Source organism: Microcaecilia unicolor, chromosome 2 (genome assembly GCF_901765095.1).
Source record: "Microcaecilia unicolor chromosome 2, aMicUni1.1, whole genome shotgun sequence".
Classification (NCBI taxonomy): Eukaryota; Metazoa; Chordata; class Amphibia; order Gymnophiona; family Siphonopidae; genus Microcaecilia; species Microcaecilia unicolor.
This window is the reverse complement of record NC_044032.1, coordinates 422696050-422723137: the sequence shown is the minus strand read 5'-3', so window position 1 is coordinate 422723137 and position 27088 is coordinate 422696050. Positions and strand designations below refer to the sequence as shown.

The 27088-nt window shown below is 43.6% G+C and overlaps 1 protein-coding gene across 5 annotated transcripts in view; it reads left to right on the top strand.

The window, feature by feature from the left end:
* Positions 1-27088, top strand: part of PPP3CA (protein phosphatase 3 catalytic subunit alpha) — a 743055-nt gene that overhangs the window by 553866 nt on the left and 162101 nt on the right. For all 5 annotated transcript variants that reach the window (XM_030190749.1, XM_030190747.1, XM_030190748.1 and 2 more), the window contains exon 6: positions 7513-7652. In XM_030190749.1, coding sequence (XP_030046609.1) covers positions 7513-7652 — 140 coding nt within the window. The remainder of the gene's footprint in view (positions 1-7512; positions 7653-27088) is intronic.

The window sequence follows — 27088 nt, the reverse complement described above, 5'->3', positions numbered from 1 at the left end:
GCCAGTGAAGTGACCTGAGGAGAGGGGTGATATGAGTATATCGGTTCTGGCGGAATATGAGACGTGCAGCAGAGTTCTGAACAGACTGAAGGGGGGATAGATGGCTAAGTGGGAGGCCGGTGAGGAGTAAGTTGCAGTAGTCCACTTCCAGGGTTTCCTTTCCATTTATTTCTTTTCTTTACTTTCCTTCTTTCTTCTTCATTTCTTGCCCTACATCCATAGGTAAAAGCTGGGTCGTCCGTGGACTTGACTGGAGGAGGTATAGAGTGGATCCAGCTTTTGCCTATTTTCTCCAGCTATGTGCAGTTTTTCTCCTCTTTTCCCTTTCCCTCATCTCCATCAGGATGCATCTCCTTCCTCTCTCTTCCCTCTCCTCCATCCATGTCCAGTATTTCTCCTCTCTCTCCTCCCCTCCATCCATGTTCATCTCATGTCCTCTCTTCCCTCTCCTCCATCCATATCCAGCATTTCAACTCTCCCCTCTCCTCCATCCGTATCCAGAATTTCTCCTCTCCCGTCCATCCATGTGCATCTCCTTCCTGTCTTCCCTCATTTCCATCCATGTCCAGCATTTCTCCTACCCTCTCCTCCATCTATCCATGTCCAGCAACTCTCCTCTCTCCACTGCTAACTCCATACTCCGTTCCTTTTATTTTGCTGCACTATATGCCTGGAATAGACTTCCTGAGCTGATACGTCAAGCTCCATTTCTGGCCGTCTTCAAATCTAAGCTAAAAGCCCACCTTTTTGATGCTGCTTTTAACTCCTAACCCTTATTCACTTGTTCAGAACCCTTATTTTATCATTCTTGCTTTAATATTCCCTTATCTCTTGTTTGTCCTGTTTGTCTGTCCTAATTAGATTGTAAGCTCTGTCGAGCAGGGACTGTCTCTTCATGTTCAAGTGTACAGCGCTGCGTACGTCTAGTAGCACTTTAGAAATGATAAGTAGTAGTAGTAGTAGTAAAGTAGGTGGGGCAGAAGCACAATGGGAGCACTAGGGCATGTCTTTCAAGGCGCATTTCTGGCTTGTGACACTCCTGGCTGCTCCTGCTGCACAAGCTGGCAAATATGCGCTTCTGCAGGTATTGTAGAAAAGTCTCTGCATCAGCATAATCGGACCATTTTTTGTCTGAATTTGTTTTATCTCAAAAGTTGTAATGAGAGACCTCTCTCTTTTAAAACCTTTAGGAGACGTATAGATGGAGATAATTTTTAGAATATAGCTATATCTCAACTACTTTTTGATTTTTCTGATCCTGAGGATTCCTCTAGCAATTGGCATAGGGTTCTGCCTGAGACTGCAGACACATTAGCTCCATTGACAAAAAAAATACCATCATCCCATAAAGTAAAATGGTTTACTGAGAATCTTGCAAAACTAAAAACCAGTTGTCAACACCTAGAACATCAATGGTGTGGAACCCATGATAAACAGTTTAAATTAGAATGGAAAAAAAAATGATGAAAATGTATAAAAGAGCAATCGGTGATGCTAAAAAAAAAATCATATTTTACCTCTTTAATAGATAGTTCTTCATCTAGACAGTTATTTTCCATATTTAGGGACCTTGTGCCTAAATCTTATATTAATATTGATGTTGAAAAATATCCATCATCAACTCTATTATGACAGAACAAAACCACATGATCCATTCCGGTTATTGCTTCCTTCTTTTTTTGGTATTAAAAAATTTTAGAGACTTCTTTTTTCATTTTTTCCAGCCGCCCTGCGTTTAAAAAGTTGCAGCGGCGGCAAAAAAGCAGGCTCGCCTCTCCTTTAAGCCCTTCCCCTTCTCTCTCAGCGTGCACTGTGCTGCCTTCGCGGAAACCAGAAAGTGCATCAGTGCACGCTGAAAGAGAAGGGGAAGGGCTTAAAGAAGAGGCGAGTCTGTTTTTTCGCTGCCGCCGCTGCAACTTTTTAAATGCAGGGCGGCTGGAAAAAATGAAGCTGAGCGTCGCAACGATGTGGTAGGGAGGGAGCGTCAGGAAGCGCCGTGGGGCCCCAGATGGCGAGAGGTCCTGATGACGGAGGGCGGGTGGGACTCCGGCGCCGGGCACCCCTGGAGGCCCGGGGAATTTTGTCCCCCCGTCCCCCCCTCTCGGCGGCCCTGATTTTGCCTCTAGTCTTAGGGAGAAAAGACAGCAGGATCTCTTTGCTGAGGCTCAGTAAACAAACAGTTATATATCCTGATCTTCTCAGGTAATTTTTAGAAAGTAAGCACATATTTAATTAGTGTTATAATTGATCTATATTTCAGTTACCCGTTATTGTTTGCTAATTGCACTTCTTTTGGTTCATTGTTCAATTTTTAAAGACAGTAAGCATTCCTTTTCAGTGTATTGCCTCTGCCTGTCTGGACTGATAAAGAATCCTGGTGGTTTGTGTGTTGGGTCTGTGAGTGCTTTCTGGGAACTATGGGACCACTGGGGATAATTTGAGAGCAGAAGACTTGCCCAGAGGCGGTTGTGACCCAGTTGGTGGGAGGAGGGTGCAGAGCACAAGCAGCAGGTGCAGGTGGACCTGAGCTGTGCCGGGGATAGACCCTCTAAGTGACCGTGGGGTAACCCCAGGTGGGTGGCTAGGTGTTTCGTGACAGATTGGAATTGGAATTTGAACCTGGCTTCCCTCATTCTTAGCCTGGTGCTACAATCAGTAGCCCACTCCTCCACTTCACACTTGTTTCCCATAGACACAAAGTCAAAGAAAATGCTTACTTCAGAGGCCCCTCTGTCTCTGGTAATCTTGTGGGAAGAAAACACTCTGCACATTTATGAAGGTGTTGTTTCATTTGGATGTGTTAGAGATATAAAGATGTGAATTATTTAAAGGCAATAGAAATTTTGAAAGTCTAGGCTTTGTGATGAATTTTTTATGGCAGTCATTTTCAAGTAAAAAGGCAATATGTCCTTCAAAAGTTTTTTTTTTCTTTTTAATGTTGTTTTTCATCATGAAAAAAAAATCACTCATCTGTAAAATACCATTAAAATGGTATATAGTGGGTGTCTAAATTCTTTGTTGCCCTGCGCTTTGTAATCTAAAGAAAGTAAAAGTGGTGACAGGTGCACATATCAACTTGATAGTCTGTCGCTACTAAGTTTGTTTTGCTCACGGCCTAAGAATTATTCGGTTTGAAAAGCTTCAATTTTGAATGGCCTTGTTTACCATCAATAACCAGAATGAAATTAGAATGTTAGTACGTTATATTTAGACCTTCTGATTTTAGGTTTATAGGTGTTTATTAAACATCAGATAAACACCCCATTCCTTCCCTGTATTTTTCCCTCCACTCAGTGTTTGTGCCTTTTCTATATGGACAGCTCCTAAGGGACAGAAATGTACATATTTAATTCCACTAGGAAAGGTACCCAGAAATTAGCACCTGTGGTGCAATAACCAATGAACACAGATTTCTGTACCCTCAAAGTACCCCTAATTAGCTGAAAAAGGAACACTTAGGGGTCAATATTCAAAGCGATTTAACTGGCCGGTTAAATTGCTTGTTTGGAGCTATCCACTGATATTTATTTACTTATTTTCACAGTCTCTAGACCTCTTTATCAAAAAGTACTAGGTGGCGTATAAATCAATATACATAATAAAATCAAAAAAAGAAAATTAACATGAAATAAAACACAGTAGCCTGGTAAATGTAAGTCCGATTAGTGCCGTGAATATCACCACAGACTGCTTAACTCAAAGCCAGCTATTTTGTGGGCTGTCCAGGAGTGGAGTCACCACTCATTCAGATTAGTTCTAATATTCAGCACTTAATTGCCTAAGTTTGGCAGTCAAATTGGACCGCAGAAAGTCAGTGTCACTTATGCTGTTAAGTGCTGAATATTACTTTTAACCGTGTAAGAGATAGCTGGCTGCATAAACCTGTATATTCAGTGCCAGGGCCCAGACAGGGCCCAGCATTGAATAACGCCAGCAGTGGCTAAAAATATGCTCACTATTGCTGGCTGAATATCGATCCCCCTAAATTTATAAACACCTGAGAATAGAAGCCCTAGGTAAATAACTTTTATTGGTCCACCATAAGAATAATCAAAAGATGTACCTTTTATCTTCAGATGTTAAAGTAAGGACGTACATATGTGACCTCATAAACTGATGATATTATCTTCCTTTGTATAGCACTATGTAATGCTATGCAGAGAGAGACATAAGATATAGTCAAGATTTAGCAGGAGACAGCCGGTTATGTCCTGCTGAATACTGCCGGTTAGTGCTTAGCGGATAGCCAGTTATATCATGCGATATAACCAGTTATCTGCTGATATTCAGCGCATTGCCAGCTAAGTTTGGCGGCCAAATTAGGCCACCAAAATAAATGGAATATCTTTGGCCAGTTTAAACTTAACTAGGAGGCACTGAATATCAACTTGGCTGGTTAAATCTAAATGGGCCCAAAAACACCCAGATATTCAGTGGCCCAGCATTGAATATCCAGGCTCAGCGCTGACTATGGTAGGCAGCCTGACTACCTCCCGTGGTCTGAATGTCAGCCCTATTGGATCCATAAAAAGCAAGAAGGTGGAAACGAACTACAGAGTGCGTCATTAAAAACAAAAAAAACAACAACAACAGAAATGCCTTTTGTATTTCTAAGAAGCTATGGGAAGGAGAGTAATCTGCAATAAACAGCAGTCTTAACCCCCCCCCCCCCCCCCCCAAAAAAAAAAAAAAAGAAAGAAAAAACAAAGGCTAAGGACCTTACTGGGTCTACTGGATGGACCACATAGATCTTGATCTACTGTCATTTGTTACATTACTATATAAGACATACACACATTAAAATAGACAGGCAAGAGGTTTTTAGCTAAAACAGTGAAACCAGGACTGGGAAGAACTAATGCAGCTGGGTTGCAGGTGAGATTAATTGAGGGAGGGCCAACTTTAATTCAGTAAAGCTGCAAGAAATGTTGACTCAACAGTGAATATATATATAATAAAGGAGCCAGTTGGGTGTGTAGGACCATAAATTGGTCTCAAAGTTTTATCAAAGTATATTGACCCTCTAAATTGACACTTGGAATGATCGGCATATCAAAGATTTTTTCATGTATTTCTCTGCAATCCCAAACTATGAGAAACAGAATATGAGGGGGGAAATAATTTTAGATCAGCATATAACATATGCATATATGAAAATGGCATCTAGCAAAGAGAACAAGCAAGCAGCTTGCTTATCTGAAAGTCTAAGGAAGTGGCAGGCAACTTTATACACAGAAGGGACCGCATGAATGTCGGTACTATCCCTAGCAGGCTGCAAACAGAAAATTAACAAATGTGCCATATAATTCACTGCAAACAAAACTCAGTGATGACTGAAAGAACATAAATGACTACCAACATGGTCTGTTACTGTATATTTCTGTCATTACTTTTAAAAATGTAATGAGATCTCTGCCACTATTCTGAAAATATTTACAAAATACAATATTTACAATTGCCAAACTCTGGTTAATGATGTTTATGGGGGCTGTCTTTTGTGTATACTTCTCATGGTTTTGAGAGCCACATAAAATTCAGTGATGGGCCTTAGGTTGGTCTAAGGTGATTTTTCTGTAAGCAGAAGAGTGTCTGTGGTCATTTCAGCTGCCAGTGTAGCTGTTTTGCCCCCTTTTCACAGCACACTAGATTGATTCCATGAATTAAAAACTGATCAGGATGCCCCTATGGTCTTCCTTCCATTTCTAGTTCATGTGGAGGGGCATTTTTGATATGTTGTCTAAATCCGATTTTGAATGTTTTGCTGAAAATGTCCAGAAATCAAGTGGTGAACATAGCGATTTTTGAACCAGAAAAAATGTCTAACTTTTTGTTTTGAAAAATAGCCATTTCCTAGACGTTTTGTGCTCAGTGTGTTTTTCTTTTGTGATCATTATCGAAAGAAAAACATCAAAGTGAAAAATGCACAGAAACAAGCCATTGAGATGTAGGAGGAACCAGCATTCTTAATAGATTGGCCACACAGACATTCTAGCAGAGAGTGGGGCACCCTAGGGGGTGCTGCAGTGGGCTTTACATAAAAGGTCCGGGTATACATCTCACCATTACCCCGTTCTGTTGTATGGTGAGTCCTCCAAAGCCCACCAAAAACCTACTGTATCCAACTGTACACCACTACAATGGCTGAAGGTGTCACCTATATAGTAGATGACGGCAGAAAAAGACCTGCATGGTCCATCCAGTCTGCCCAACAAGATAAACTCACATGTGCCATTTTTTGTGTATACCTTACCTTGATTTGTACCTGTCTTTTTCAGGGCACAGACCGTATAAGTCTGCCCAGCACTATCCCCACCCACCCTGCCTCCCACCACCGGCTCTGGCACAGACCGTATAAGTCTGCCCAGCACTATCCCCACCTCCCAACCACCAGCCCTGCCTCCCACCGCTGGCTAAGCTTCTGGGGATCCCTTCCTTCTGAGGAGGATTCCTTTATGTTTATCCCACGCATGTTTGAATTCCGTTACTGTTTTCCTCTCCAGTAGGTTTTTGGTGAGTTTTGGATGGCTCACAAGTTCCACCACAAGTGTAACAGAGTGGGATATGGGTCTGGGTCCCCTTCTCTATAGTGTACTGCACCGACCATTAGGCTACTCTAGGGACCTGCTTTCTGCTCTAATATGACTGACCATAACATCTGAAGATGACATAGAGGTTGGTATGTACTGTTTCTTTCACATCTTTGATCACTGGGGGAATAAGGGGGATCATGCCTTAATCCCTCCTCCAGTGGTCATTTGGTCACTTAAGGCACCTTTTTATGACTTAGATGTGATTGAAACAGATCTCGATCGAAATATCTGACTTTTAACCCTGGGCATTTTTGCTTTGTTCCATAATAGCAGAGAAACATTCAAGTTTTGGGAATGCCCAAATCCCGCCCCAGCACGCCCCCTTCTGATTTGGACACTGCATACGAACTGCATAGACAAATGACTTAAAAATGGGTTTTGAAAATAGCGATTAGGAGATTTTGGCAGAAAAAAGTCCATCTGCTGCTTTTTGGATGTTTTTCTGTTTCAAAAATGAGCCCTGTTGGGTTAGTTCAGTAAAAGGTATAAGAACCTAACTAAAATTCTATTTTGCTCTAGGACCAGCATGGCTGTTAGAGCTCTGTACATCATATCAAATTAAAAGGACTTATTATTCAGCAGTGTGTAATAGGTAGCAGTGTGTACTACCTCCACTAATTTTCTCATCTCTGTTGTCTCCCTACAGTAGATGCTAGTAATTCTGTTTTCTTATTATTTAGAACAAGAATTTATCCTAGTCCCAATCGTTCATGACCCCTTCATTCCTCGGGTTGCATTTTTTTTGGCTAAGTGTTCTGTACATTGCATTAGTACGTGCTTGATGAAGGTGCCAGCAACCAAGTCATGAGATGCAGTCTGTTCCTCAGGATTCTTCTGTGTGTGCACACTTGTGGAGTATTTGCAAAAGATTAGTATGTCTCTTTCTCTCCCCCTTTCTCTGTCTCTCTTCTGTTTTTCTTAGTTAGATCGATTCAAAGAACCACCTGCATATGGACCCATGTGCGATATCTTGTGGTCAGACCCCCTGGAAGACTTTGGAAATGAGAAGTCTCAGGAGCATTTCACTCACAATACAGTTAGGGGATGTTCGTACTTCTACAGGTGAGTGCAGTGCTTTCTTATAATTTTCTTGTTTGAGTGGTTTAACAAAAAAAAAAACCCTGTCATGATATTCACCTTGCTTTATTAGATTCTCTGTTCAAATGCAAACCAGGGAGAGCTGTTAACAATGCAATGTGTTATTTTTCATGCTTTTTGCATTCCACCCCTTTATCTAAAAAAGCACTCAAAGAGATTGCTTCATATTTAAATAATCAGAATGAATCTAGGTTTTCTTCACAAGTTCATCCCTGTGTTGTACAGGGTTTATTTTCTTTTTGAGAAACAGGCTGCAGAAGCAGATTTAAAATACTGATCAAATATAAAATGAACCCAGCATGATTATAATTCACACATTTGATGAGCAAAACCTGAAAAAAGGTTTGACAACCATTTAATCACCATACTCAGAGCTGTGTAAATTTCCTTAATGTCAGTACTCTCATGTTCTCTTTCACTGCAACAGAATACAGTTAGTGAAATGGCTGAAATACCTCACCAGAGTTGAAATGTGCTATGAAGAAATAGAACATTGAATTGAAGTTTGTTCTAGTAACTTGAACTTTTACTTGGTCTCTCTATGGCTTGAATGCAGAATATGGTATTCAGACCCTGCGCCCTGTAAGATTTTAATTACTAAGGGATTCTTTTATTAAGCTGTGGTAAGAATTTGTCTTAGTTTTGTCTTATACAGGTCTTTCCCACGTGCTAAGGCCATTTTACTGTGTTTTATTCTATTATTTTCATTAATGGCCTTGCACTAATGCTACCACCACAGGATCACTTACTGCCACCTATTTAGGAGGTGAAAAGGACTCCTGTATTAACCGTGCATTAACCAGTTAGTGCACAGTAATGTAGATGCGCTAACTGGTTAGCGCAGAAATGCCCACTCCCCACTGCTCCTCAAAAAAGAAAAAACAATAACCACACACTTATCACAAGCACATGCCAAAACTAACGCAGAACAAACACTCCAGTGCCTCCAGTGGTGTGCTGGAGTGGGCTCTCACAGGCTTGCGAGAGCCATTTGCTAAGTTTTTAAGAATTTTGAGAGCCGGCTGTTAAAGTAGTCCCCCCTTGGCTACTTTACCATCTCACTCCCAAAATGTGGGCTCATACCCCCTACTGAATTCTCTTTTACTTTGCTTGCAGGGATGCTGAGCCCCTTCATCAAGTAAATAGGCTTCTGCTGCACCCCGTTCTTGTTTCCAGCTCTGAGCAGCAGGCTGGGACTTCTCGTGCATGTGTGATGCTTGGGAGATGCTTGCCAAGAATGTTAAATATAGTCATGAGGGTACCATTTTGTATGAACACTAGAGAAAACAGTGTAGTTTTGGTGCATGTGTTTAGTTGCCTTGGCAGATTCTGTTAATGGATACAAGGCTTTATCAATTTTAGGGATTTAAAAAATGATCAGGAAAATTTTTACTGCCCAATATTCAGCTGGCAGCAGGCAGCATGTTTGCTGTGTGCTACCATTGTTAAACCCGGATATTCAGTGTCGGGGCGTATCTAGCGACCAGTATTGAATGTCTGGGTTTATTTTGGCAGCTAATAAGTTAACTGGCTATGCTGATTTTCAGCACTAACTGGCTTATGTTTTAGTGGTCAAAGATAGACTGCTGTCTATGCGTCCTGTTTTGTCCACTCAGCATCAGTGGCGTAGCCAGACCTGACATTCTGGGTGGGCCCAGAGCTAATATGGGTGAGCATTATGTATATAGAGGTATGAATAGTGTTTCTTGGGATACTTCACAATAATGTCTTAGAATGCACTTGATGATGGATTTCTAAGTAGTCTGCCCAACAGCTGCCCTGCATCAACATAAACCTCACATACATAATTAATGGGTTCTGGGTGGGGATGGTACAAACGCAAGAAATTACAGTTGCATAGCTTAAACAAACGAAATCTTAAACCATCAATCATTTTTCATTAAACCTCAACTCCCCCCCCCCTCTTAAATCTCCCCCCTCTTATATTACAATCTTTTGAATGTTGGCCACATATCTTAATACCTATACCATACTAGAGTGTTCAATAAATCCAACAATCATTCAATACAGTATTATCACCCTTTACAAAATCCATCCCCCTCTTTTAACTCTACAACACCCCCCACCTTTCCCCTCCCCTTCCCCTTTCTTAACTATTGTGAAAACAGACCCCCCCAGCCACTCTCCCACCCCCTCCCCCGACTGCCGTGCCATGAACCATAACATACCACTCCTTTCGAGTTAAGTATCCTGCTCTATGCCACCGACGTTAGGGAGTCCCAGAACGGGGCCCATATCTGACAGAATATAACCCCTCTAGGTGAGGCTAGGTCACTCACAGCTCTACGCTCCAAAGAGCAAAGAAAAATCATCCTTGCACGCCATTGCGAGAGTAGTGGGCCATCCATTGTGATCCATAGATGTAAGATGAACTTTTTACCTACCAGCACTGCCTTTTTAAGAAATGGCTTCAACCCTTTTGGGGATATCCGAGTCAAATGAAATCTATCAAACAACAACAACGGTCTGCAGTGCCAGGTAATCCCCAGGTTACAATTTATAAAACAAAATAAAGGTTCCCAAAAAAAGAAGAGAGACCATTCCCATCAACATGTTTGTTTCAGACCCTTGTCCACTGGCTCGTCCTATCCCATTTGGATTATTGTAGTGGAATTTATGTGGGTTGTCAGGCCTCCTTATTGAAAAAGTTCCAAACGGCTCAGAACACTGCGGCGAGACTCATACTTAGAGAAAGACGCTTTGCTCACGCCGCACCCTTGCACTTTAAACTTCATTGGCTGCCTATAGAGGAGCGCATTGCTTTCAAGATCTGCTCCCTAACACATAAAGTCATCTATGGGGCTGCCCCGGAATACATGTTCCCCTTGATCGACCTTCCACCTAGAAATGCCAACCCTACTGCTCGGTCCTATCTCCACCTCCGCTTTCCGAGTTATAAGGGTGTCAAGTACAAGAGGATCTTCGCCTCGTCCTTCTGCTACTGGAGTCCCAAACACTGGAAAGCTCTACCTCGCCACCTTAAAACTCAAGTGGACCATGCCCTCTTCAAGAAGTTGTTAAAGACATACTTCTTTGCTAAGACTTACTCCCCAACTTACACTGTTGATTGATGCATCCCCTGTCCCTTACCCTGCCTAGCTCATGCTGTTAGTTTTCCCCTCCCCTGTTTGCTTCTTTTACACTTTCCTAAGCTTTTGCTTTGTAATTTTTATTTAATTTTCTGTAAGCCACATTGCGCCTGCATGAGTGGGAAAATGTGGGGTATAAGTAACCCATAAATAAATAAATAAACATGAAATATACTTTTTTATTATTATTATTTTAATCTGAGCACTGAGCCCATTGCCATCCAGAAACCCACCAACCTTAAATACAAAACTTTTTTGTTTTAATTTTAACCTGGCCAAAGGCTGCCTAAGAAGCCCACCAGCAGTCTAGCATTACACAATTAAAATTAAAACATTTGTTTTTATCTGGGCTTGAGTGTTGTTGAGTTTCCCAAAAGACTGCAGTTATGCACACTATGCAATCAGTGTGCACTTAGAGCAGAGCTCTGCAGACTGCTGGCTCCTGTTTCTGGCCCTGTTTGCGGCCACGGAGAAGTACTGAGGCCTGGCTGGGACTGAACTGAGGGCTGAACTTCTCCAGCTGACACTCCGATCTGGGTCAAGTCCTAGGAGGAGCTCAGTGCTGGCAGTGGCACACAGGCATTGTTAGTGGAGACCTGGCCTGACTGAGCCACATGGGAGACTTGGGAGTGGGGGCAGGGTAGCAGGTGCCAGTGAGAGCAGTTGTAGAGTGCAGATAGAGCACTAGGACAGCAGCAGTGGCTTTAGCAGTCATGATGTGGCGTTGGTGATGAGCCGGTGAACTAATTGCTACCCTCTCAGAGCAGGTCCTCCCGCAGACTTAACTCCACTCCTGACTTCCTGGTCCCAGAGTGACCCGGACCCGAGCACTGCAGGAAAAAAAGTTAGGCAGGTTACAGGTAGGACTTTGGAGAACTGCAAATAGGCTACTGCTCCAGGCTTGCATTCACGTGGCTGAGCACAACTGAACTAAAAGACTGTGTAGCCTAACCGACGCCTAAAAGATCAGCGCCAGTTGGTGGATCAAACTGGGTGGGCCTGGGCCCACCTGTAGCTGTGCCCCTGTTCAACATAGCTGTTTAGGCGCTGTTTAGATTGTAAGCTCCTTTGAGCAGGGACTGTCCTTCTTTGTTAAACTGTACAGCGCTGCGTAACCCTAGTAGCGCTCTAGAAATGTTAAGTAGTAGTAGTAGTGAATATCCGCACCTAACAGGCTATGTCGCATGATATACCTGTTTAGTGGCTAGCCACTAACCAGGATATTCAGCAGGAGATAACTGGTAAAAAAAATTGCAGTTGTGATAAGCGCCATGTAAACTGCTTCAAGCCATGATCTGACCTAAACCTGGATATTCAATGGGTGGCTCCCAGCATTGAATATACGGATTTGTTGACCTGAAGTTAACTGGGCACCAGCCAATATTTAGACCAGTTAACTTGGCACATAAAGTTAGGATAGCTATTTTTCTGTCCAATGTTATGTACTTACTTAACTAGTTAGTGGACTGAGTATAGCTACTAACTAGCTCACCCCTCTGTCCTAACTCCGCCCTTAACCTTTTGAATATCAACCCTACTGTGATTTCTTACTTTTTTCAGAAAATATTAGTCTGTTTTGCATAGTAGATTACTAGAAACCAGCACAGCTGTACTATACATAAGAAACTGAGAGTCTATGAATTTGTCTGCTTCCTAGTTGCTTGGTTTCATGTTTTAAGTTAAGGTTCAGCTCATACATAATACAAGCCTCTTTCTGCTGCCAAGTTCTCATCCTCTGCTTTGGGATTGCTCCTTTCTCAGCATGCAGGTTTATTCATGTTTAACTTGTGGGTTACTTATTTCTTTCTTCATTCTCTCATTTATCTTTGTTTCTGGTTACAATAATGTTTCTTAGGCAGCCTTTTAGTCATTCCTATTTATTGAAACATGATATTTCAAGGACCATCAGATGCATGCAGGAGGTGGGTAAATTTACATAAAGTTGCAAAGTAAAGAGAAATTATTGAAAAGGGCAGGGTGTGAAAAGGGAGTGATAATAGCAGCATAGTTCAGTTAAATAACACCTGTGATGACTGATGGGCCGATGCTTAGAATTCTGGCACTATAGGGAATAGTACTAGGAAATACCGCGGAAGCAGCGCACAGAAATTACTTCCCAATTCTCACTGTTAACAGCATGCAAATTATATGTGTGCTATGCAAAGTTGAGGAATGTGCGTGGCTCATGTGCACAAGAGTTTTGCAGTAAGCAAAGCTCTTGTGCGTATGCCCATTCAAACCCTGACATGCAGGCACACATCAGCACTGTTCTTATGCTCCTTAAATATAAGTTTTTCAAATTTTTTTTCTTGAAAAGCTTATATTTAAGCGCAGAAAATAGGTGCCGAAGTATGCTTCCACTTTCGATTTTGCTTGGACCCTCATACATTTGTTTCTCACCACTGGTCCTCAGAGATGTTCACGAGCTTCTTTCTTCTTTCAAATAAAATTAAAAATGGCATATTTTAAAAGGAAAATCATATGAAATCCTCTCTTCTAACCCCTCAACATGACCTCAAAGCTGGCAGTAGGTTTCCAGTGTTAGGGCAGGGTTTTTTGTGCACGGTTTCTCTAAGCATTGGGAGGGAGTAACTAATGACCTCATTTACCTCCATTTGCCTACATTGAAATGTAATTTGCGCTAATATTTGGCACATATGTTTCTTGCACTAGAGCCTTCTGAGCATTCTGCGCACATTAATGCTGGTGCTAGTCCGGTGCTAATTGCTTCTTGCGCCAACTTTAGGTTTTGAACATCGGCTCATGAGAGAGAACATAGGCAAGATGACCCAAGAATAATTAAGTCCCTTCACACCAGTAATGAGCCATGAATCTATTGTCCCCTATTCAGGCCTAAGCTTACTGATGAGTTTCAATTCAACAGTTTCATGATAGAGTGTCGCTTTAAAGTTCTTTTGTTGGATTATGGCATCCATAAGGTCAGTTAGAGAGTGTCCTAAAAGACAGAAAAATGTTCTCCTACTGGTGTTTGAATGTTGTAATTTCTAATGTCAGATTTGTGTCCATTGATTCTTTTTCTTAGGGATTGGTTTATTTACCCTATGTAGATAGCAGAGGGGCGTTGCTGGCAGATGATGGTATATATTACACTAGAGGAAGAGCAAGGGAATGAGTCCAAGACATGGGCGTAGACTGGGGGGGGGGGGGCGACCCAAACGACAACAACGACTGGCGCCAGTAGTAAAAAAAAAACAAAACAAGCAGGCACGCTCGTCTCTCCGTCCGCTTTGCTTCCCTCTCAGTGTCCCGCCCGAAAGGAAATGACATCAGAGGAAGGCGGGACGCAGACAGAGAGGGCAGGGAAGCGAAGCGGACGGAGACGAGTGTGTCTGTCTATCCCCTCTCTTCCTCCCTCCGGCGCAGGCAGCAGTCTTCTTCAGCCTTTCTGTGCTCCTGGCAGCGGTAGCGACGTATACACGCTGCCTTCGGTCTGCCCCGGAAGCCTTCTCTTCAAGTTCCTGTTCCCACCTATGCGGGAACAGGAACTTGAAGAGAAGGCTTCCGGGGCAGAGCCGAAGGCAGCATGTATACGTCGCTACCGCTGCCAGGATTACAGAAAGGCTGAAGAAGACTGCTGCCTGCGCTGGAGGGAGGGAGGAAGAGAGGGGGTAAACGGAGTCACGATCCTGGACCTCGCGGGGGGGGGGGGGGCAGCAGAGGGAAGATGGATGGGACTGGGAGGGGTGGGGACCAGAGGGAAGGAGCAGGAGATGGATGGGACTGGGAGGGGTGAGGAGCAGAGGGATGGAGCAGGAGATGGATGGGACTGGGAGAGGAGGTGAGCAGAGGGAAGGAGCAGGAGATGGATGGGACTGGGAGAGGAGGTGAGCAGAGGGAAGGAGCAGGAGATGGATGGGACTGGGAGAGGAGCTGAGCAGAGGGAAGGAGCAGGAGATGGATGGGACTGGGAGGGGTGGGGAGCAGAGGGAAGGAGCAGGAGATGGATGGGACTGGGAGGGGTGGGGTGCAGAGGGAAGTAGCAGGAGATGGATGGGACTGGGAGAGGAGGTGAGTAGAGGGAAGGAGCAGGAGATGGATGGGACTGGGAGGGGTGGGGAGCAGAGGGAAGGAGCAGGAGATGGATGGAACTGGGAGGGGTGGGGAGCAGAGGGAAGGAGCAGGAGATGGATGGGACTGGGAGGGGTGGGAAGCAGAGGGAAGGAGCAAGAGATGGGACTGGGAGAGGAGGTGAGCAGAGGGAAGGAGCAGGAGATGGATGGGACTGGGAGAGGAGGTGAGCAGAGGGAAGGAGCAGGAGATGGATAGGACTGGGAGGGGTGGGGAGCAGAGGGAAGGAGCAGGAGATGGATGGGACTGGGAGGGGTGGGGAGCAGAGGGAAGGAGCAAGAGATGGGACTGGGAGAGCAGGTGAGCAGAGGGAAGGAGCAGGAGATGGATGGGACTGGGAGGGGTGGGGAGCAGAGGGAAGGAGCAGGAGATGGATGGGACTGGGAGGGGTGGGGAGCAGAGGGAAGGAGCAGGAGACGGATGAGACTGGGAGGGGTGGGAAGCAGAGGGAAAGAGCAGGATATGGATGGGACTGGGAGAGGAGGTGAGCAGAGGGAAGGAGCAGGAGATGGATGGGACTGGGAGAGGAGGTGAGCAGAGGGAAGGAGCAGGAGATGGATGGGACTGGGAGGGGTGGGGAGCAGAGGGAAGGAGCAGGAGATGGATGGGACTGGGAGGGGTGGGGAGCAGAGGGAAAGAGCAGGATATGGATGGGACTGGGAGAGGAGGTGAGCAGAGGGAAGCCTACTGGAAAGAAGACACTGCATAAAACAGAAGGCACTGGGACCAAAGCGAATAGAAAAACTAAATGATCAGACAACAAAGGTAGAAAAAAGTATTTTTTTCAGAATTTATTAATTGAAATATGTCAGCTTTTTGAAATGTGCATCTGTGATATTTTGCATGTAAATTTCAATTTTTCTGGTATTGCTGCATGCTGAGTCTGACTTCTTGAGTTAACTTTCCAGTTCAGTATTTTGCCTTCATACTTTTTTATTTCTAGTTCCTTGTGTCATGTCTGTTGTGTCATGTGTTTTTCATGTGTGATTAAGGTGCAGTATTCTGCTAGCGTGTAGTATTTGCAGCCCTTTTTGTTTTGCTTTTTTTCATGAGGTAGTGTATTGGTGTTTTAGAGCCTGGTGTAATTACAGTTCTGCCTTTTCACGCATAAGGTTGTAGCTCGTCCTGTCCTTGGAATTAGTGCTGTTATGGTTTAGTAAGGATATGAGTGTGTTTTTGCACAAGTTTGTGTATAGCGTTTTGGAGTGGAGAGATTGTGTGTTGGCCTTACTGAGGTGGCACCAAAACATCAGAAAGGGTGTAGAGCCTAAATCATGACATACTACCTCTTGAAGGATCTACATATAGAGCCTATGCATTTCTAAAGTCAACACTGGTATGGTGTAGGAAAGGGGGTGGGGAAATACTACTGGAGATGAAGAGGGAGTGCTGGGTAAGGAGGAAAGAAGGAAGGAAGGGAGAAAGAGCTGGCTTGATTTCTCATACATATTCATTATGGTTATTCCCCCAAAAAGCCAGCTCTTTTTCCCTTCCTTCCTCCATATTAGCATATTCATTTGCATATATATATATATATATATATATATATATATATACAAATGAATATGCTAATATGCTCCGCCCCATCCTTTGCCCCCCCCAATGAAACAGTCAAACTACGCCCATGGCCCAAGATGTTGTAGTTGATAGTTATGGGTCCTGTGATAGTGTTAACTTAATGAATATGGGGACATAGTTGGCATCTGGCAGAGTCTAGTCTCTGAGTGGATGTTGTCTTTAAACAGTTTGTGGTTGTGGTTGAGTATCTGTTTGAAGTTAGGGTGCCAGACCAATGGAAAATGGATTCATGGAGCACTATAGATATGAATAGACTTAACTATTTTGAGGTTATCCCGTCTTTGTTCTTTCTCACTCATCACAATTGTCAGTTAACTAAACTACTATATGATGCTATTATCACTCTTTTCACACCCTGCCCTACATTTTTCAATTTTCTCTTTACTCTGTATTCCAGCCCCCTCCCCCTTGCAACCCCAACTCCTCTTTTGCTTCCCTCACTACTCGGTATGATCGATCCTCTATATGCTTGTCATCCTGTATGCTTGTTACTTTCCTATCGAATATTATAGTTCCTTTCTGATTTCTGGTAACTTTGATTTTATTGTACACCACCTAGATCTGCCAGTTAGGCTTGGCAAATCTCAATAAACTATAAACTAAACTATGAGCCCTGGATGTAATACAACTGAAGAGAGAAAGAAAATAAAAACAAAAACGAAGATGTCCACCGAGCTCCTAGCATTCAAAGTGTGTTCAAAATTTCACTACACGCCTGAGAGGGCAGCAACTGGATATATGTGTCCCAGACCAAGAGGAAGTCTTTACTATGCCTAGGTGACTTTGAAGCTGCAGGCTTTTACAATTCATTTTGCCAGGCCCAGTAGGAAAGTGTGTTGGCCACTGTCCAGACTCCTAAGATAATTTTTTACCATCCCCACTTTATGTATAAGTTGGCGTCCTTCCCTGCCATGCAGTGCAAAGACCTCAAAATAATCTAGAAGGAGACCCAATGGAGACAAGGGAATCGTGGAATGAAGGAGCCGACTTGATAGCATAGACGTCCAAAAGAGCTGGATCTTCGGACAGGCCCAGAAAGCATGGTAAAAAGAATTAACATCTAAAGTGCATTTCAGGCATAAAGGGGAATCTACTCTTCCCACATGGAAAAGCTGTGCTCGTGTTATGTAGGCTCTATGCATAACGCAAAACTGACATTCCCTATAAGTGGCATCTGCTGAGATGCTCAGGATACGCTTAGTGAAAGCAGATATTGTAAGGAGGATCGTTAAACGGTGGAAATCCCTGCACCACTTAGAAGTGAGGACAGAGAGATCAGGGTATGGAAAAAGTCGCATTAAGTGCAGGTGTAGGGCCGATACAGTTGGTTGATCCTCCTTGTTTTTGAGTAAAAAAAATCCCAAATTATTTTGTGCTAGGGAAGTCTGAAGGGCCTCTGAGTCTAGGGAAGCAATATAGTGCCCAAGCTGTTGGTGAGCATAGGCATTCAACAGCCTTGTCAACCTCCCGCCATCTAGTTGGGCTGGTGGCTTTATACATCCACCATCCCCCAGCGTCTGGTATAAAAATTGAATTCCCATGTCACCCCACAATCTAAAAGTTTAAATAATGCATTGCCTTGAATGGGAAGTAAGTCTGATACCTCGGCAGAGGTCTGCCAACAACGGGTAAGTTCTAGCTACAGGTTCTCAAAGGCCAAAGAAGAAGAATAATCTGTACATCTGGTGGCAGGTGAGCAGGAGGGATATGGATTAAATAAGTGAGATGCTACGGGTAAAAGAAATTGGGGGAGAGGATAGGAGTATGAGTAGTGTTAGTGGTGTGGATCAGGTTCAAGAATTAAGTTGGGTTGTTTGGGTATGCTTGTTTGAAGAGGTAAGTTTTCAGCAGCTTTCGAAAGGGTAGATGTTCATTGGTTGTTCGGATGTGTCGAGGTATTGCGTTCCAGATTTTGCTGCCTATAACTGAGAAGTTGGATTCGTAGTAGGTTTTGTATTTGAGGCCTTTGCAGTTGGGAAGATGGAGATTGAGATATGTTCGAGAAGATTTGGACCCGTTCCTGGCTGGTAGATCAATCACGTCGGTCATGTAGCTTGGAGATTCGCCATGAAGGATCTTGTGGATCATTGTGTGGGCTTTGAAGTTTATGCGTTCCTTGATAGGGAGCCAGTGAAGTTTTTCACGTAGTGGTGTTGCACTTTCAAATTGTGATTTGCCAAAAATGAGTCTGGCTGCTGTGTTTTGGGCAGTTTGGAGTTTTTTCATGATTTGGGCTTTGCAACTGATGAAGATGCTGTTGCAGTAGTCGGCATGGGTGAGTACTGTGGATTGTACTATATTGCGGAAAGTTTTCTGTGGGAGGAATGGTTTTACTCTTTTCAGTACCCACATCATATTTGGGTCTGCACTAGTTTTTTTAATAGTGACTTTTTCTCCCAAGATGGGGAGTTGTTTTCCACCATTTGTTTTTTCAGGTAGGCAGAAGCCAATGCTAGATAACCCCAATGAGGTTTGTTGAAAAGTCTATGACTTGCCTTGGAGTGGTTGAGGCTTCCGTTTGTTTAATAACAATTATTAGCCAAGTGTGTTCTCGAACAGTTCTTAGAGCAAAGTTTGATGGATTTAGCTTAGTTATTAATAACTTGCTCTCCAAATTATATAATTTGTGATTTTTAATTACCCTAATATTGGCTGGATAAGTGTTAAACCAAGGAGCGCTAGGGAGGTAAAATTCTTAGATATAATAAATGACTGCTTCTTGGAGCAACTGGTTCAACAGCAATTTTAGATCTAGTCTATAGTGCAATGCAGGGCATGGTACGAGAGGTAATAGTGTTGGAGCCGCTGGGAAACAGTGATTATAACATGATCAAATGTGAGCTGATATCTGGAGTGAAGTCACTGAGGAAATCTACTGTAGTAGCATTTAATTTTTGAAAGGGCAACTACAACAAAATGAGTAAAATGGTTGAAAAGAATCTAAAAGGGTTGGTCGCAAAGGTTAGGACTTTAAATCGGGCATGGACATTGTTTAAAAATACCATCGTGGACGTCCAGACCAGATGTATTCCATGTATTAACAAAGGTGGAAAGAGCAAATGACAACCAGCATGGTTAAAGGTGTAGTGAAAGAAGCTATTAGAAAATGAAGAAAATAAGAAGCAACATAAGCACTGTCAAGCTTGGGTAAATCTCTCTTATCTTTAGCCTTCTCCTCCACTGCCAACTCCAGACTCAGTTCCTTTTATCATGCTGCACCATATGCCTGGAATAGACTTCCTGAGTAAGTACATCAAGCTCCCATCTCTGGTCACCTTCAAATCTAAGCTAAAAGCCCAAGGCTGCTTTTTTCATCATTCCCACCTTAAGTAATTCTCTTATCCCTTATTTGTCCTGTTTGTCCTGATTAGATTGTAAACTCTGTTGAGCAGGAACTGTCTCTTACATTTTCAAGTGTTGTGTACGTCCAGTAGTGCTATAGAAATAAGTAGTAGTAGTAAAGAAGGCTAAAAGAGAATATAAAGAAAACTTGCCGTGGAGATAAAAACTCATTGTAACACCTTTTTCAGGTACATCAGAAGCAGAAAGCTTCTGAGGAAATCTGAGGGACCGTTAGATCATATATTTTGCATATTCTGCTGTTTAAAATATGCAGTTCAAAATGCTTTACAGTAAGAGTTTGTTTCACTGATCTACATAATTTCAACATGAAATAATACAGAAATATTCACAAAATAATAAAGAATAAGAAATCAAAAATCATGATTGCATAAGTCTTCTTACCCCTTGACTCAAAATTTGATAGAACTCCCTCTTGCAGCAGTAGCAGCCATGAAGGTATTAAAGATAAAATGCCTTCCAACTCTTTAAATAAAGTTGACACTGTTTTTGCCCATTCTCCTTGGCATAGTAGCTCAAGCTTTTTCAGGCTAACTCGGGATCATCTGTGGACTACAGTCTTAAAGTGTTGCTCTAGATTTTATATTGGATCCAGGGTCAGGGACATGCAAAGACATTCACTTTCTTCTTGCTGAGCTTGTGCTTTATGCTTAGGATCATTATCCTGTGAGAGGTAAATCTTCTCCCCAATTCCAAATTGGCAAATTGGAACATAATTTTCCTCCAGTATATGCTTGTTCATTGCACCATCCTTTTTTCCCATTGGTCATACATTTTTGTGCCTTGCTGTTTCAAAACATCCCCATAACATCATGTTGCTACTGCATTAGAGAGTGATAGGCTGTGTTTGCTTTATGCAATATTGCCTAGCACTGAGACCAAAAAGTTCCATATGTGTGCAGTGTAGTCCAAGTAGTTCTCTGCAAATGCTGTGTGGCACATCATATTGCTTTTCTTCTTGCCACCCTCCTATATAGACCATGTTTGTGGAGTAAGCTTGAACTTGTTGAACTGTAAACATTTTCCTCAGTCTCAGCCAGAGACTTCTGTAGTTCTTTAAAAGTAATCTAACCTCACAGTGACCTTCCTCAAGAGTTTCCTTAACCCATGGCTACTTACTGATGTTTGAGGGATGGCCTGATTGAGGCAATGTCTTTTTGGAGCCAAGCTCTTTCTACTTTATAGAGATGGACCTGACAGTCACCCAATTTATACTAAAATTCCATTGACATTTCTTTAACTTTCCCCCAGTTTGTACCTCTGAATACATTTGTCCTGTAGTTCTTTCTGAGGCTCCATAATCGGTATGATTAGACCTTTGCTGCAAATTCATATCATAGAATAGAAACAGCTTGATTCTTAATCCAGGAATATTTAGTTCAGCTACTGTGACTGTATGGACACGAGTGTGCTCTGATTAAAGTTATTGTGGACCTAGTTATGGCAGTTTTGGAAATGGAGTTAATTGTTAGCCATGACAAAAGGTGTGAAGAATTATGCAATTTAAATTTTCTGATGTCTTATTCTTAATTATTCTGAATATTTGCATACTTGTTCTTTCATATTATGGATCTTTTTGCTTTTTGAAAAGCTTTAAAAACTTATCTTTTTCCTCATTATAAATAATTGTAATTCTTTTTCTGCTTTGACTTTATTTAGTATGTAACATCCTGATTGTATGTATCAGTTTCTGTTTCTTTTGTTACCTCTCCTTGAATTCATGTTGGAAGATTTGGCGGGTTATAAGACTCAGATAACATAACGTAGCATGACATTGAACTTGTAGAGTATGTTGTGTAGAAACAAGCTCCTGCTTAATGCATCTTCAATAGTAGTTTTTAGACAGCAAAATGGGGAAAATGTACAAGCATGCAAAACCTTTACAAGGCACTATATATCTGCATAGTCTGGATACTAAATACTAGGGGTGTATTTTTACAATAGTGAGCACTATAACCAGCATCTGTGCTACATGTTTAATTAACCCTCCCCGAGACCCTCTTCAAAAGTATCTGTAATATCTGGGGTTGAAAGATACATGGGAGCTTATAGGGTGGCTTCTGCCTTGGGTCAGTTAGGGCCATTTTGTCATATGATACCACTTTCTGTCCCCAACCCCACTCCTTTGGACCATGGGTATCATCGATATACTTGGGCATCCAGAGGAGCAGCTGGTATCAGAAAGCCCAAGGGCTTTTTTTATTTGTTTTCTTTAAACAGGTATACCCATAGTCCTTGAGGGATGTAAGTTTAGAGATACACCAAACAACAAGCAAACAAAATGTTTGTTTTTCTTTCATGCACATCCCTACTGAATATGAGGTTGATTTCGGCTCATTGCTGATTTTGACGTGGAAATTCATGTTTTGCAAAAGAGGGACATCTAGTGGCAGATGACCATTTCTGCATCCACATACAGGTTTCTAATACAACAGTTGTTCTGAAGCCTGTTCTAAAGAGCACCACTCAGTCAGATTTTCAGGATATGCATAATCAATCTGCATGAGATAAATTTTCATGCAATGGAGAGTGCATATAAATCTATATTTCACTGGCTGATGCTCCCTGGGACAGGTTTTGAGAATAACTGCATAGAATTGTACTTAGAGCCCAATTTACTATGCTTTACACACTTAAGCACAGGATGGGGGGAAGGTAGAAAGAGAATGGATTTGTAATGTTTTGATAAACGAGGAGAAAGCTCTATAAGTTATGGTGTCAGAACTCCCTACCCCCCACCCTATATGTTTATATTCAGTGGCAGTTATATTACCTATTAAATAACTCAGTCAAAGCCCTTTGCAGTGAGAGCTGAAATGATGTTATGGAGATCACGGCCTGTTAGCATGTGTACCTGAAGTCAAGAATATTAATAGTTACATTAGGTATATTCCTGTCTCCAGAGGGCAGACAATGTCAGGATATTCCTGAGGCAATGGAGGATAACGTACTCTGACCAAGATAACAAAAAGCTGCTATAGGATCAGAACCAGGCTCCTGTGGTTCTCTTCCCTCTGCTGTAATTATCTTGTTACTCCTGCACTCCAAGCTGAGATTGTTGAGGGCACAGCAGCTGTTCAGCTGTACAGACAGTGGCTCCTAAAACATATCTTCACCAGCACGTGCAAAAATTTGGTATTTCAGCTCAGATATCTTTCTATGCCATTACTGTTTTGTGAGGTGTTGGAGTGAATGGGTATCCCGAGTGTTGTATTTATTTGTCTGGTTTTTATTATGAGTGTTTTTATTGTAATATGCCCTGGGTAAAGGCAGAATAGAAATCAATCAATCAATAAATGCTGTAACCAGATATGTGTGCTGTCGAACTGTATATTGCATTGGCACACTTTAGACCACATTTGTCTGAATATAGTATGATGAATGTGTAGGTCATGGTGTCAGAAGCCTCTGCTGTTAGGAATTCTGCTCCTGTGTTCTCTGACATGTAATGATCTGCAGAGCGCATGGTAGCACTGCAATGTATAGGCTTGCTTTGTGCACAAATGTATGGGTGCTGTATGCATGGCTTACTTACTATCAATAGTGGCATAGCCATGAGGGGGTCCAGGAGGGCTGACCCCCTCCCCCCTTTGAGCTCATGCTCACCCAGCAACCTTACATAGGTGCACCTACCACAACCGTGACCTTCCACTCTCTCCTGCTGCCAGACCTACTCCCTTCCTGCTGCTAGCTGTGCCCATCACACCGCCTCCGATGTAAACTTCCTGCATTGGAGGGGGTGTGTGCGGGAATGGTCCCGCCTACTTTCACTTTGTTTTTATCACTGATACTGCTGCCGACCTGAAAAAGGCTGTAAGAGGGTGATCAGTAGGGAGTGAGGGGGGAAGAGAGACAAAGGGGGACGATGCTAGATGGGGGTAAGGGATAGAGACAAAGGAGGAAATGCTGAATGAAAAGGAAGAGAAGTTGAAAGATGAGGTGATTTTAAATGGGGGAAAAGAGAGAGAGTGATGCTGGATATGGGGAAAGAGAGATGTGGTGATGCTGGATGGGAAGATGAAAGAGATAGGGAAATGCTGGATTTGAGGGGGGAGCAAGAGAGAGAGAATGAAGCTGAATGGGTAAAAGAGAGAGGAGAGAGAGGTGGGGTAATGCTGGATTACGAGAACATCTCTGACAATCCTGTGACTTCTCTTTGGCCCAATAGTCTGGAATCTACTAAAACCAATGAAGCTTGAGTATGTCATGTACGTAATCAGTGGTGTGCTGGTAAATGTTTAACAACAGGCTCTCTCCCCGGTCCACCTCTGCGCCCCCCCCCCAAATTGCAGAGCTGGCTATAGCCGGGGAGAGAGCCTGGGGGGGGGGGGGGGGGGGCGTCAATGCATTACTCTCTCCAGGAAAAAAAAATGCTCCCAGGTTCCAATCTGATTCATGTTTAATGTGGGATAAAATGCCATAAATAACTAAACAAATATAAACTTTTAATGCTGAGAACCCTGATTCTCATAACATGTCTGTTTTAGAAACCCTTTACTAGGAAAAAAAAAGTCTCTGCAGTTTACCCAAAATGACACAAACAAAATTAGCATACAGACCAGAAATTAGGAGAACAGACAGTCTTGCCAACTCTGAAAAACAATGTGTTATCAAAATCTCAGAACCTAACAGATCCCTATTCAGACACTTGACCTTATACATGCAGAACAGAGATAGCCCCTATTCAAATTCTTCAAAAATTAACCTAAAATCCTAAGAAGCACAATACCAGAAAAACAGAAACACGTTGCTATACACTGCAAAATATGATAGCAGATGTAAATTCTCAAAGTGGACATATTCCAAACACTAAAATGAAAATAATTTTTTCTACCTTTGTTGTCTGGTGACTTTTTTTTTTCTCATCATGCTGGCCCAGTATCTGATTCTGCTGCTCTCTGTCTGTTTCCTTGACTCCGTTTCCAGGGCTTCCTTTCCATTATTTCTTTTCTTTCTTCCTTTCTTCTTCATTTCTGGTCCTCCGCAGACTTGACTGTCCAGTGGATCTAGCTTCTTCCTATTCTCTCCATCCATGTAAAGTTTTTCTCCTCTCTTCCTTTTCCCTCATCTCATCTCCTTCCTCTCTCTTCCCTCCATGTCCAGCATTTCTTCTCTTTCCCTTCCCTCTCCATCCATGTCCAGCATTTCTCCTTTCTCCCCTCCATTCATGTTCATCTCACTTCCTGTCTCTTCCCTCCGCTCCATCGATGTCCAGCATTTCTTCTCTCTCTCTCTCTCTCTCTCTCTTCCCATCCATCCATGTGCCTTCTCTCTGTCTCTTCCCATCCATCCATGTGCATCTCCTTCCTGTTTTCCCTCCCCTCCATCCATGTCCAGAATTTCTCCAGCCCTCCCCTCCATCCATGTCCCGAAACTCTCCTCTCTCCCCTGCCTTCCCCTCCATCCATCCATCCATGTCCAGCGAGTCTCCTCTCTCCCCTGCCCTCCCCTCCTCTCCAGCAATCTCTTTTCTTTCCCCCTGCCCTCCCCTCCTCTCCAGCGATCTCTTCTCTCCCCCTGAGTGACACCCTCCAAGCTTTCTCCCTCCCCCCAGCCCTCTCACTTTCCAGCTAACTTGAACCCCATCCTAAGCTTGATCTCCCCCCTTGCCCCAGCAGGTTCAGTCCCCAGTATTTGTTGCCCCTTTTCCAGGTGGACTCCATCCTTCTCTCAAACCCCTTCCCTGGGCATACACATCCACCATAGCTCTCTCTCATCCTCATCCCCTCCTCATAGAGATACCCATGGCTCTTTCTCACACCTTCCTCTCAGGCTACACACCCCTGGCACTTTTTCTGTAATTTTTTCTTCCCCCTAGCACACACAGTCCAAAAGCTGTCTCTCAGAACATTTTACCCCCCCCCCCCCCCAAAAAAAAAGTACCCCCATAGATCTTTCACCCTTCCAGCACACACCCCACCATAGCTTTCTGTCAGTCCTCGCTCCCCCTGGCATACACTTCACCATAGCTCTCACCCCTCACCTCCCCCCTTACCTCCCCTCCCCCTGCATACACTTCACCATAGCCCTTAAGCACCCGCAGCACTGCTTGTACTGTCCTTGGCAGCGACGTCAATAAAGAAGAAGACACTGCAGGCTCGCCTTCAGCTTCTCCCTTCCCTCTTCACACAGTGTTCTGCCTTCTCCGATGATGCATTTCCTGTTTCTATGCAAAGAATTGTACAAATCTACAAAACATTTGATGCATCTGTACGTAAGCTTTCATTCTTTAATATTTATGTGTAGACAAGCAGAGAGAATTTCTAAAGGAGAGGAGAACTGGATTGTAGAGTTTAGTAATTTCAATGGATAAGCAGGTTGAATAAGTCATATGGCCTTTATCTGCCATCATTTTCTAGGTTTAATTCTTGTAGCATAAAGGCCTTGCTCCAGTGGTGTGCTGGAGCCGGCTCGCACCGGCTCGCAAGAGCCGCTTGTTAAATTTTGACAGCTCTTGCGAGCCGGTTGTTGTTGGGGGCGAGCCGGCTCCATTGCGGGAGCTAAGCATGTCAGGAGGGCGCCATCACTGGCCATGCTTACCTACCCTGCCGCTCCGAAGCATGTACAACCATGTCCTTCGCCCCCTCCGTCTTTTTTTAATTACCTCCGTCGAAGCGCCGCCATTTAAAGCCCTGCTGCATGCTGGCTGACCATCTCCAGGCTTCCCCTGCCTGATTCGGATAATGTTCGTGCCTTAGTCCTGCCTTCATTCTGACGTCATTTCCTTTTTTCGCGAAGGCAGGACTAAGGCACGAACATCATCCGAATCAAGCAGGGGAAGCCTGGAGACGGCCAGCCAGCACGCAGCAGGGCTTTAAATGGCGGCGCTTCGACGGAGGTAATTAAAAAAAGACGGAGGGGAGGGTGGGAGCGAAGGACATCTTTGGACATGCTTCAGAGCGGCAGGGGAGGGAGGAGAATCGCTGGATGGGTAGAGGGGGGCAGGTGAGAGACCTGCTGGGCATGGGTGGGTAGAGGGGGGCAGGGAAGAGACCTGCTGGGCATGGGTGGGCAGAGGGAAGCAGGGGAGAGAATTGCTGGCCATGGATGGGCAGAGGAGAGATTTGCTGGGCAGAGGGGGGCAGGGGAGAAAACTGCTGGGCATGGATGGGCAGAGGGGGGCAGGGGAGAGAACTGCTGGGAATGGATGAGCAGAGGGAGGCAGGGGAGAGAATTGCTGGCCATGGATGGGCAGAGGGAGGCAGGGGAGAGATTTGCTGGCCATGGATGGGCAGAGGGAAGCAGGGGAGAGAATTGCTGGCC